Raw genomic sequence first — 13,778 nt, 5'->3', positions numbered from 1 at the left:
AATCGGGGCGTTTTTCTCATATACACTCCGCGGAATTAGAGAGATTCTGGGAGGATAAAAGTCTGCTAAAATATAAAATTCGCGGAGGATTATTTTCCGCGAAAATATGGTATATCAAGGTTGTGGACCCTTTGAGGTCACAATTGTAATCCAATTTTGATGAAACTTGAAATGTAAGTTTATAACCCAAAGATCTCGGTTCCTTTCGATATTCGTGCATATCGGAACGTAACTTCCTGAATTATGGCCCCTGATTGTACGAAAAATCGCGTTTTTAGCTTGTGGCCCCTATAGAGGTCATAATTTTTATCCGATTTAAAAAAACGTATTATTATATCACCGTTACACCCTAAGGATGACTGAGTTCGAATTTCGTGAAAATCGGCCCAAAACTGACACACAAAATGGCCCCCTTCGTTCTCAAATAGCGTAAAAATTGGGTATTTCAAGGTAGGGGACCCTATATAGGTCACAATTTTTATCCAATTTTGTTGAAACTTGAAATGTAAGTTTATAACACAAAGATCTCCGTTCCTTTCGACATTCGCGCATACCGGACCATAACTTCCTGAATTATGCCCCCAGATTGTACGAAAAATCGCGTTTTTAGCTTGTGGACCCTATAGAGGTCATAATTTTTATCTGATTTAAAAAACCGTATTATTATATCACCGGTAAACCCTAAGAATGGCTGAGTTCGCATTTCGTGAAAATCGGCCCGTGATTGTACGAAACTTAATATGTAAGTTTATAACCCAAAGATCTCGGTTGCTTTCGATATTCGCGCATATCGGACTGTAACTTCCTGAATTATGGCCCCTGATTGTATGAAAAATTGCGTTTTTAGCTTGTGGACCCTATAGAGGTCATAATTTTTATCAGATTTAAAAAAGCGTATTATTATATCACCGTTACACCCTAAGGACGACTGAGTTTGAATTTCGTGAAAATCGGCCCAAAATTGACAGACAAAATGGCTGCCCTTCGTTCTCAAATAGCGTAAAAATATGGTATATCAAGGTTGTGGACCCTATAGAGGTCACAATTTTTATCCAATTTTGTTGAAACTTGAAATGTAAGTTTATAACACAAAGATCTCCGTTCCTTTCGACATTCGCGCATATCGGACCATAACTTCCTGAATTATGCCCCCAGATTGTACGAAAAATCGCGTTTTTAGCTTGTGGACCCTATAGAGGTCATAACTTTTATCCGATTTAAAAAAACGTATTATTATATCCCCGTTACACCCTAAGGATGACTGAGTTCGAATTTCGTGATAATTGGCCCAAAATTGACAGACAAAATGGCCACCGTTCGTTCTCAAATAGTGTTAAAATATGGTATATCAAGGTTGTGGACCCTATAGAGGTCACAATTTTTATCCGATTTTGTTGAAACCTGAAATGTAAGTTTACAACCCAAAGATCTCAGTTCCTTTCGATATTTTCGCATTACGGACCGTAACTTCCTGAATTATGGCCCCTGATTGTACGAAAAATCGCGCTTTTAGCTTGTGGACCCTATAGAGGTCATAATTTTTATCCGATTTAAAAAAACGGATTATTATATCACCGTTACACCCTAAGGATGGCTGAGTTCGAATTTCGTGAAAATTGACAGACAAAATGACCGCCGTTCGTTCTCAAATAGCGTAAAAATATGGTATATCAAGGTTGTGGACCCTATAGAGGTCACAATTTTAATCCGATTTTGTTGAAACTTGAAATGTAAGTTGGTAACCCAAAGATCTCGATTCCTTTCAATATTTGCGCATATCGAATTGTAATTTCCTGAATTATGGCCCTTGATTGTAGGAAAAATCACTTTCGTTTTGCTTGTTTTCTATCCATCTCTCGAAAATGTGGGCGTATACTGCCTGGCAGCCGCTGGTTTATACTTGAACTTATAAATGCAACGCACAAACTGCCTACCATATTTATACAGTAGACGATAAATATCCTTAAAAATAATCCTGTTCGGTTTCCAATAATTATCACAGAAACAAATAGTAATTTATCGAAGACGCTTTCACTAAAACACCTAACAACAAGTTCTTATAAATGGAATCTTGTCCGGACAGAATTTAGATTATTATAGTAACAGATGAGACGACAATTACTCACATCAAAGAGAACACATCAAAGAGTACAAAGGAAATTGCCTGACAAAAAAGCATGCATTAGTTAAAGGAGCATGGTGCGATTTAAGGGATGATTTTTGTGCCAAATTAAAAAAAATATCACCACCAGTTCAACGAATGATTTTAACAGAATATGTCAACTGCGAACTGATGATTAAGTATTCTTTTCACACGGTGCATACGCCAACCTTTAAGTCTGTACCGATTCAAAAATTTAATTATCTCTTATATCCACATTTTTTTAAATCCCGAGTTTTATCGTAAATAAAATTAATAGAATCCCTTGTAACCTACTGGTAATACATGATGTATATTGTAGGGGGTGGGGGTGTGCTATTCATCGTAGCCCGTTCGTAATTTAACCATGATAACGGCACCTCTTTTGTGTGAAAATCCAGATTGGTCGCGTCCCAATTGTAATTGTTCTTTAATAATGAGGTCAACTATTTTGGATAATGATTACTTACTGACAATTCAGAATAAAAGTATTGTTTACAAGAATACGACATGGTAACAATTTGTTGTTAAAGGGGCTTCTATTTTAGTCAATTATCATTTCCTTTTGATGACACGTGTGAATTCACGTAATTAATAAGGAATCTTGACCGACAGTATGCATCGACTCACTCTTTGGTGCCGAAATGAAAAGGCCATCAAGGTATTATCCCATTGATACGTGTTAATGTACATGTGTTCAGAAAGGTTGACGGTGACTTCTGGCTATGTGTGCTTGAAAACAGGAGATGAAGGCATTTAATTCATTTGTGATTTAAACCCGAAGATATATTACTTCAGGTGTGATTTATCAATTTAAAATGCATTGTGTGACTTATTTGTCAGAATGGAAATGACTATTTCAATGGACAAAACTTTCGCCCAGGTAAGACCAGCATCTATTTGTGTAAATTTGGAAATTTTCGTAATTTGAATGAGTTTGAAATAGTCGATCGATGCAAGTCTTAAAAATGTCGAACACATTGATGAAGTAATGTATCGGTACAGCCATAATTCTGTTTATTTTATTATTTAAAAGCCTGCCAATGTTTGATATTTGTTATATTTTCAATATAAGCCTGTAGAATCTGCGTGTCTAATCGTGTTAAATTAACAATCTTTTTATAAGCCCACATTTTCATGTGGACGTATTATGCCGTCGCCCCTGTCCGTCCGTCCACAATTGTTTGTGGACTCTCTACAGGTCACAATTCTTATCTGATTTCGACGAAACTTGAAATATAGGTTTATCCCCAAAAGATCTCGGCTGCTTTCGATATTGGCATGTATCGGATCGAAACTTCATGGATTATGGCCCCTGTTTGTACGAAAAATCATGTTTTTAGCTTGTGGACCCTATAGAGGTCACAATTTTTATCCGATTTTGTTGAAACTTGAAATGTAAGTTTATAACCCAAAGATCTCAGTTCCTTTCGATATTTGCGCATATCGGACAGTAACTTCCTGAATTATAAGTTCCAGTTCGAAAAATTATTCACAATTGGAGAAAGAGGCGTTGTCAAGCGTATTTGGTGTCAAGAAGTTTCACCAGTATTTGTATGGACGAACTTTTATTGTTGAGACTGATCATAAACCATTGACAACAATCCTAGGGCCACATGCGGCAGTACCAACACTGGCAGCTGCACGACTCCAGAGATGTGCATTGATTCTGTCTGCCTATAACTATGAAATAGTATACCGATGTTCTGAAGATCACTGCAATGCTGATGCGATTTCAAGATGTCTAGTTAACGAGTCCGGCACATCCGAAGAAGCAGATATTTACTATTTTACATATTTAAATGAACTCGACAGTCAGAAAAATTGCTGAATCAACTCTAAATGATCCTGTTCTATCTCTTGTCTTCCAGTATACATTAAATACTGTAAACCAGCCAAATCTGGAGCCTTATTTCAACTGGAAGGATGAGTAGAGTACAGATCAAGGTTGTTTACTTCGGGGTATGAGAGTCATTATACCTGTAAAATTCTGTGAAAGTTTACTTAATGACTTACATGAAGTCACTAGTGAGAAGCTACATATGGTGGCCTTCAATCGATCAAGATATAGAAGATAAAGTGTGCAGCTGTGGAATTTGTTTAGCACCCAAAAATCACCACCAGCCTCACCATTGATACCTAGGAAATGGCCCAAACGTATGTGGCAACGATGTCACATCGATTTAGCTGAATTTCAGAGACATTTCTTAATGGTTATTGTATAGCTTTCCAAGTGGCTTGAAGTATTTCATATGAACACTACAACATCCCATAAAACCATCGAAACTTTTAAGAACATTATTGGCATCTTATGGTCTTCCAGAGGATGTGGTATCAGATAACGGTCCTCAGTTCATCAGTTATGAATTCAAGGATTTTTTAAAGTAAGAATGGAGTAAGTCAAATTTTAACTCCACCATATCATCCTGCATCAAATGGAGCTCCGGAAAGATCAGTACAAACCTTTAAACAAGGTTTACGGAGACAAGTTATGGAAGGTCATACCAACCAAACTTGGTGACTTTTTATTAACATGCAGAATTAGGTTTACAAACCTTTTTTGTTCGAACCGGGGGTAAAATTTGTTATTGTCACATTGATCATTTGTTACCTGCCTAATATTTCAAATACTGCATGTACTTCATCAACTACAAGTACTCAAGCAGCAAGTATTGGTACTCCAATATCACCCATCAAGCCAGTTGATACCAAACAAGGTTACCCACAGAGAATTCGAAAACCACCAGGGAAGTTAACTATGTGAACTATTTGTGTGAACTCTTAAATAATTAACGTTTATTTTGTTTTGTTCCCTCAAATAGACATATTAGTTTATGTGAACAGTACAACTTTTTAAAGGGGGAAGGGATGTAGTATTTATGATTACGTTTCATATTATTATTATTACGTTATGTATGACGTCATACCAGTAGAATGATTTATTCACTTTGTATGTATCAATATACTACATGCACCTTACTTTTGGATCTCAGTGCTGCCTTTGATACTATAGATCATAGTGCAGTTCGTCTCAAATTTTTGGGACCAAAATTGTGCGAACACCGCAGGAAAAACACAAAGAAATCGCTAAGATTTTATTTTGAATTATCTTGCTCAATTTCCCCTCAATTTTCCGCTAAGATTTGCAAGCCTTTCATCAAGTGTTGTTATTTCTTGAAGTATTACAAAATGTTCACATTTAAGGATGGCCCAAAATTTTTGTGCTGGACTTTATTCACACTAGGAAATAGATGAGTTTTTTTGAAGCATGTCACTTTTTTCTGTTTTCCGATAGCTGTGAAGGTCTTTTTATTTACATCATTTGTAAGTTCTACTTTCATATGTATCGACTTATTCCCCCCAAAATAGTTAATTTTGGAGTAATATTACTGGCGTGAATTTGAAACACTTATGAGTTGGCAGTGCTTTCATTCTATCGTATTAAATAAAAACACATAATTTTGTAGTAATATTACTGACATAAAATTGAATACCATATGGAAATTAAATATGAAAAATAACGTGGTGCACCTATTTTGATACGCCCACATTGAAATGTGGTCATATATTGTTATTGCCCCCGTCCACAAGATAATTACTGCCAGAGTTATGGCCCTTGATCACTTCAAAATATCTTCTGGACGCTCTTGAGGTCAAAGTTAATATCCGATTGACTTAAATTTATTCACAGTGTTTAAGGTTATGAGACGACGAAGCCTATTGATTTTCACCAATTTCCGATAATTACTGCCAGAGTTATGGCCCTTGATAACTTTGAAAAATCTTGTGGACACTTTAGAGGCTAAAGTTAATATCCGATTTATTTTAAGTTTATACACAGTGTTCATGAAACGAAGAAGCCTAGTGATTTTCAATGATTTCTGATAATTACCGCCAGAGTTGTGTCCCTTGATCACTTTGAAAAATCTTGTGTGCACTCTAGTGGCTAAAGTTAATATCCGATTGACTTTGAATTTATACACAGTGTTTAAGGGTTATGAGACAAAGAATCCCTCTGATTTTCAAGGATTTCCGATAATTGCTGCCATAGTTATGGCCCTTGATCACTTTGAAAAATCATGTGGATGCTTGCACTGTAAATCTGGTACCGTTTAACCTTGCGTAAACATACTGTGAAATATTATTTGTCAGGATTCATACGACGGCAGGTATCTGTAATGCCTGTCATTATCCGGGGATTATTTTTCAAGATCACTACCGTAAAACAGATGTTGGATTTTTAATGGCGACGGGACGGTTCCGAAGCAAAGCTTTCTTGAGATGCACATAGCGTTTTGTCCACAATCATAAAAAGTGTATCTATATATCCATTTAAAACAGTATTTCCCACACTGACAACACATCCACGAATGATAAATCTCACGCATCTGATTTACGTGTGTACACGTCGACTCCCTACCCTGATTAAATCTTTTGTTTAAATGTCTTCGCAATTAAGACTAACAGCATGGATATTGCACCAATCATATATTACATGATATGTGATCTATAGAAAGCATTTTGGGTTGAAGGGTAGTGCGATTATCTGGGGCAATAAACACAGAACGCTTGTAGAATTAATACACAAGTAACAGAAGCTAACAATATGTCTATTGTGTAAGACAAAACGTGAAAATAAACCAACTATTATGGCCTCTATCTAAAAGTCGAGTCTTGTATTATGTCTAAATAGTCACACACTCGGTAGCTAAAATAAAAGAGCCAAGCAAGAGAGAAAGGTTTGTTCACAAATTGAATAATATTTTAAAGGTATTTGCCGAGTCTTTTTGAAAAGATATCGGCTATGCAAGTATCAGCAATAGGCTACTTATCCACCAATTTCTGATGGTGAAACCGATAATCGGAACATCAAGTCATATATCACTCAAAAGAAATCTCTTGGCCATCATGAGAAGGAAAAAAATATGGTACGATGGCCTGCATTAATTGTTAAATGTCTTAATTTAATTAATTTAGAGGGTGATATAGTTTCATTGAAAGCTAACCTGACAGAGTTTACATCAAAGGACGATACATACTTTGTGTGTGATGCAGTGAAGAACGTAACATTCCAAGACACCGAAACATATGTGGAATTACAGAACTTCCGGGTTCAAGCTTTTAACCTGAACCAAACATTCACTGGAGAAGGTAAGGCCAAGATTTGATATTGATATTATCGTCGCTCCTGTCAGTCAGTTCGGAATTTGTATGTAGTCCAGACGCCAAAGTGTATTATTCTCTTCGACCTATTAGCTAATTAATTATGAGCGAAGTACTAATTAACCGAATTACTCAGAAAGTATACAGTTTTGACCTAACAAGTCCATTACAAAATTTATAGATAAGTCCCCAAAGAATCAAAAAAAAAAACCCACCCTGAACACCCACAGCTGATCATTTGCAAAATGGCATCTGGTGCGACTTTTAACTCATTCGTCCTACTTTCGCCAGGCGTCGACCTAATTAACTACTGAATTTCACCGACAGTGACTGTGGTTGGCCTCTTTGATGTAATGTTTTATTGATCAAGAAATTTATCAAAAAAGGCCATTTGGCTTCCCAAAAGTAGTTATCCAATAAATACATGGTTTGAACTAATTACTGGAATCATAAAAAATTTGTAGGTCACATCAAAGGTTTAGGGGTTATAAAGGTCGTAAACTCGCGAGACAATTTGCCCATCATTGACTGCTGCCGGCCTTTTTGATATACTGTTTTACTGATCAATAAAGTTATAAAAAAGACGATCGGCTTTCCAAAAGTAGTTATCCAATAAGCGTATAGTTTGAACTAATGATTGAAATCATAAAACCTATATGTCACATCAATGGTTTAGGGATTATAAGGTCGTGAACTCGAGAAAATTTGTGTCATAAGGCGTCATTTTGTACATAAGTTTAATGTTTTCACGCTCATTCATCCAATAATTTCTTCGCCGTGGAAATTGATTCCGATTCAGAATTTGAAGGAATTTTATCAAAGGATATTTACATGTGAATATTAATCTCAGTAATGACATGTTTTGGGGAAAGTGATTTTTCCGAGATTTGAAACAGTGAAGAAGATATACGTTATATACGGCGTATCAAAAATGGCAGCCACTCTTCGTCGAATTGTAATATCCCAGCGCTCACTCTTTTAATAATTTCTTTGGTATGGAAAGTGATTCCTCATCAGAATTTGTTGGATTTTTATCAAAGGGTATTTTAGATGTGAATATTAATCTCAATAGTCTTCGGGAAAGTGTTTGTTCTGCTATTTTAAACGGAGAAGAAGATGACCGTGGTCGTCGAATACAATACCGACTTTGTTCAGCAAACTAAGTTAAATTCAGTGATTTTTTTTCAACATTTTTAGGACATTTTAATGAGGATAAAAATAGTTTGACTTTTTAATTTGTTCATTGTAGTAAATCATGCACATTTTGATCGTCAATTAGACGAATGCCTACGGCAGCATGCTATGGCCTGTTGTACAATGCGCGTGTGCTAAACATTGTTGATTTTAAATAAAGAATAACTTTGTTGTTACTTTGTATTAGTGCTTAAAAGTTAGACCATTTTGATGCCCAATTATTTGAATATAGGAACATTTTTTAACTGGAATAATACACTGTAACTCAGGTATCGTTTAATCTTGTGTATCTAGCACTAATTTCTTTCACATTCGTTTAATATCAAATCTTTGTTTAAAAATTCGTAAAAATCGTTTAAAATCACCAAAAATTGTCTAATTTTGTACATGTGTCCAGTTTAAAGCTGACTGATTAATTTTGATAATGAGTGTCCAATTTACAAGTATTTAATTTCCTGATCACTGTTCAAAAATTAATCATTATACATCATTAATCAATTGGGTTGTTTATTTTTTAACAATGATTGAGAAATTAAACACTTGTAAATTGGACACTTATCAAAATTGAATGGTCAGCTTTAAACTGGACAGAAGTACAAATTAAACGATTTATGGTGATTTTAAACAGTTTTTACAAATTTTTAAACAAAGATTTGATATTAAACGAATGTGAAAGAAATTAGTGCTAGATACACAAGATTAAACGATACCTGGGTAACTGTGATAGTTTGTGTGTTATTTTGTGTTCTCTGCAGTATATTAAATTAATGGATAATCCTTTAATTAGCTCCAGGGAGATAAGCTATTGGAGAGACAGGAGTAGATAATTAATTAAGTCTAGGGGTCAATGAGGTAACATAATTTTTATACGCCCACATTTTCATGTGGACGTATATTGTCGTCGTCCCTGTAAATAGTGGATTAATTACTGAATTTATACATGTGTGTTGACAAAATATATAAAAAAAAAAAATGTAATGATGAAGGTTTCCTCTTTTCGGATGACTTGTGAAATCTTTTTTAAATGTTACTGTGGCTAGAGGTACATGTAAAATTGTTTGGTGTTTGTAAGACTAAAGTTTTACTTTGCCGATCATTGTGTTAATATTTCAGGAAGACATTGTTCTGACGATATGACCAGTACAGCGGTGCCGTCAACTAGCCCAACTACACCTAATCCTGATAATACCCCATCACAGAATAACTACACTTTCACTGGTAACTGTATCTTGATTAGAACTGGTTTAATTCTAACTTTACCATATGAGGCAAATGATCAGGTAACAAAATTACATTAAAGATTGTTAATGGACATTGCAAAGGTGATATTTGTACATTTAGGGTAAAGATTTCTTACTACTTGGGTAAATTTGTACGAATATCGATAAAATTCTAATTATCGCAACAAATCGAATACAAAGAGGCTAAAATCTGTAGATACTAGATGTTAGATAACAGGGGTGAGAAATTCACTGAAAGGTGATTTAATTACCGCTATCTCTGCGATTGTGCTTTTCTGTACTGGGCATGGCTCGAAATGTTCGCCTGTCTACTTGTCGCCGACAGGCGATTTTTTCGTCTGACAGGTAGCAAATAAAACTACCTGTCGCTTGCGACAGTTGGACTAAATTTCACTTGATGTTCAGTAAATTGACCACAATACTCACGTCCACGTCACGTACATTTAATTATTTGTTTCTAAATGCAAGAATTAAGCACAGAAATACAGCGAAAAGCAGCCATTTACACTGTTTACATTTCGCTCTGTCGTAGGCTACAGTTACTCACACAGTTTGGAAGAAGACAATTTTATATCAATGAATTTCACACCATCTACGCTTGTTTTCATCTGCTTGACACTAGTTTATAGCATTATGGAGTATTATATCTAAATAAATTAAAACGCACCCCCCAAGTCACCTGAAATAATTCTACTGTAACGACACCACAGTAAATATAGTAGTGGTTGGAATGGAAATGCACACGGCTCGTTGCTTGGTGTATTTCGGGTAGACTAATCACCGGAATTCATTTACAATCACCGGAATTCATTTACAAACACCGGAATTCACTTCTAAAATCCCCAATTCCTCCCACAAAACTCACTTATTTTAAATGTATAATACATTTTGATCTCCCCACGGGCCAGATAAAGGCGCTGTAGGTGAATTTATTTGAAAGACTACCGGAATTCATTTCAAATATATGCATCATGATTATGATAACGTAGGGCATGTCGTATTACCCAATAGACCGAACTCCAAAATAACACATAATAACAATTTGCGTCGAATTACCCAATAACTCCAAAATAACAGCCAATAACCCCAAAAATGTTGACTGTGGAAATACAATATAACAATTTAGTTGAATTTAAGAAGCCTCGCTGATTTGTGCCCAAATCGGAGGTTCACTGGAGATAACTCGTGTATGTGATTTTTGTTGACAAGAAACTAATGTATACTTTCGTTGCAATTCGTTGTAATGTATTATAATGAAAGATTGATAATAGTTTATTAAAATAAACAATTTAATATTATAGCTATATTTATTTATTTATAATTGCAAATTGCGCCGATTGTCACTTTCGGTCATCGACATCGTAACTTGTTTAGAAATAAATAAATGCTCATTCTCATGACAATTAACTTGTGAACATTCTATATGCCTACTATTGGCATATTATTAAAATTACACTTCATTTAATCTGGACTGCTTCATGCTACAACGGATTATCTATAAAAACATCCAAACCATTATTGATGAGACTTTATAATTATTTGATTGGCTGATTATTACTAAGTTAATTTTCGAATAAACTTAGCTCTTCTACATTCGAGAAATGTTCGGTTTGACATTTTACATGGATTACTGCTGTGTTTTTATTGTGTTTCCCTGAGTTGACCATCTGGAAATATCGTTTTACAGCAGATACATTCTAGTATTAATATCAATGCAAAATATAAGTAAATACAATTGTCTTGGGGCGAATTCCGATTTTCTCAAAGTGAATTCCGGTGTTTTAAAGTAATTTTTTATTAAAGATGCATTATGGGAGATAAGATAACAAGATGGCAGTTCTCGCTATAATAGTTTAAAACTAGATAGTGTAAAGGTAATTTGCTGAAAATTTCAGTCAAATTGATCCACTATGAGCCGAGAAAGAAGCGGGTGAAATTATGGCATAATCTCGGTCATCATTACTAAAATCATTAATATAAACAGCTTAGTCTCGATTATCCACTTTTGTTGATTTAATTATCAACGGCCGTTAGCGGCATATAAAAAATCCAATCCAGCCAACATCGAAGGCTAGCCTTGACATCGAGAGTTTATTATGGTCTGGATAAGTTAATTAATGTCTAATTGATAATTTAGATAACATTTCAGGCCTAAAGAAAGACTTGTAATAAGCAGATTTTGCTCTTGCATAATGTATGTTTAATGTAAAATCTGTGTAAAATATAAGTAAATACGAAGGTCTAAAGTGCGAATTCAGATATGTTGAAAGTGTTTATATGTTTTCTATGTGAATTCTGGTGTTTATGTGTTTTCAATGTGAATTCCGGTGATTTTATGTGTTTTAAAGTAATTCAATATTAATATTAATGGAAAATAGTCAATATTTTTGAAGTTATTGGTTGTTATTTTGGAGTTATTGGGTAACTAGACGCAAATTGTTTTTTAGTGTTATTTTGGAGATCGGCCTCTTGGGTAATACGACACGCCCTACGTTATCATAACCATGATGCATATATTTGAAATGAATTCCGGTAGTCTTTCAAATAAATACACACACAGGGCCTTTATTTGGCCTGTGGAGATATCAAAATAGTAATTTGTTACATTATAATGTATTATACATTTAAAATAAATTAGTTTTGTGGGAGGAATCGGGGGTTTTCAATGTGAATTCCGGTGATTATATGTGAATTCCGGTGATTGTAAATGAATTCCGGTGAATTACGGTGATTAGTTGGGCCCTATTTAATCATTTAAAAAGTTCTAAACAATTTCCATAAATAAAGGCTATCAATAATTTATAAGACAATTTGACAAAATCAAAAAATCAGGTCGGAAAAATATTTTAAATATAAATATAATTTGTAGCGTAAATATAGTCCGTATGTGAGAATGGAATTCCAGGTGGCGTTATCTGTCCTTCGCACGCGGTAGTTGTAAATAGGGTGCCATGCACAGGTGTGATTTGTGTTTTGATATTCAATTTATTACGGATATTTTAAAATCTGAATTCTACAACTCAACAGTGAAGTATTCGATTTAGTACGGAAGTGTGGTACCATGATACTTTGCGGAATGCACTTGGATAGGAATGATAGAATTGTACGAATCTTCGAGTGACTGAGCCAAAGCAGATTCGCCGACTTTCAAGAACTTTTAGGCAATCCGATGTCGAAGAAATAAAAAGGTAGCTTTTTTTTTAAACATTTCGAGGCCTGGTACTGGGTATGTTAATTAACGGACAATTAAAAACAACTAATTTACCCTGTGATTTCTTGTTCGACCATGTGTTTTACGCAGATCGGTCTTTGTTAAGTGTAGGTCTTTATACATGGATTTATACATGCTGTAGTTACATATGTGCGTTCTTATATGTATTCATTTCTTTATAAATACTACATGATTTTATACTTCGTACGATAGTCAGGCTGCAGTTATTTATATATTTGTCTTTTTTGTGGGTTTAATTTTATTTACATATTATCGTGCGTACCACTGAACCATAAATGCACATATCTTAAAATTGATTGCACACAGTATCTTTAATTACGGATATCCGGACCAACCTCAATTTGATTATCTGATATATTCTAATCTCCATTGATATCAGATTAACGAATCTGTTTCGAAATCAAGTTTATAAATATAAAATCGCGTAATTATTGAAAACCTATTAGTTTCGTCCCTGCTATATTTACTACACGTGGGTGTATTAATTTATGAATGTATCGTTTCTTTCCTGGGTTGTAAAAAGGACTATTCAAGAAAAAAGTGATTCCCACACTATATATAACAAATGATAATTCACATATACAAATAACACTAATGCAAATAGGGACCTGCTCTCACTTCCACCCACGGTGATATTGCCCATTCTCAAACATCTTCTGGTTCGATCGAACTCTGCGTAACAAGCTTGTCTTTGCATGCGAAATACCGACCTATGACCTAATATTAACAAAACGCGTTCATGTAGCCTTTTGTCGAACATCTTATGATTCAATCAAACATTGTGTAACAAGGTTGTCTTTGCATGCAA

The 13,778-nt window shown here is 34.7% G+C and overlaps 1 protein-coding gene across 1 annotated transcript in view; it reads left to right on the top strand.

Moving 5' to 3' along the window:
• Nucleotides 1-13,778, top strand: part of LOC130010740 (uncharacterized) — a 171,969-nt gene that overhangs the window by 146,725 nt on the left and 11,466 nt on the right. The window contains exons 8-9 of the mRNA XM_056098733.1: nucleotides 7,118-7,291; nucleotides 9,611-9,777. Of these exons, the coding sequence (XP_055954708.1) occupies nucleotides 7,118-7,291; nucleotides 9,611-9,777 (341 nt within the window). The remainder of the gene's footprint in view (nucleotides 1-7,117; nucleotides 7,292-9,610; nucleotides 9,778-13,778) is intronic.

This window comes from Patella vulgata, chromosome 1 (genome assembly GCF_932274485.2).
Source record: "Patella vulgata chromosome 1, xgPatVulg1.2, whole genome shotgun sequence".
In the NCBI taxonomy this organism is placed as follows: Eukaryota; Metazoa; Mollusca; class Gastropoda; family Patellidae; genus Patella; species Patella vulgata.
The sequence above is the reverse complement of the archived record's forward strand: the minus strand, read 5'-3'. Positions and strand labels throughout refer to the sequence as shown.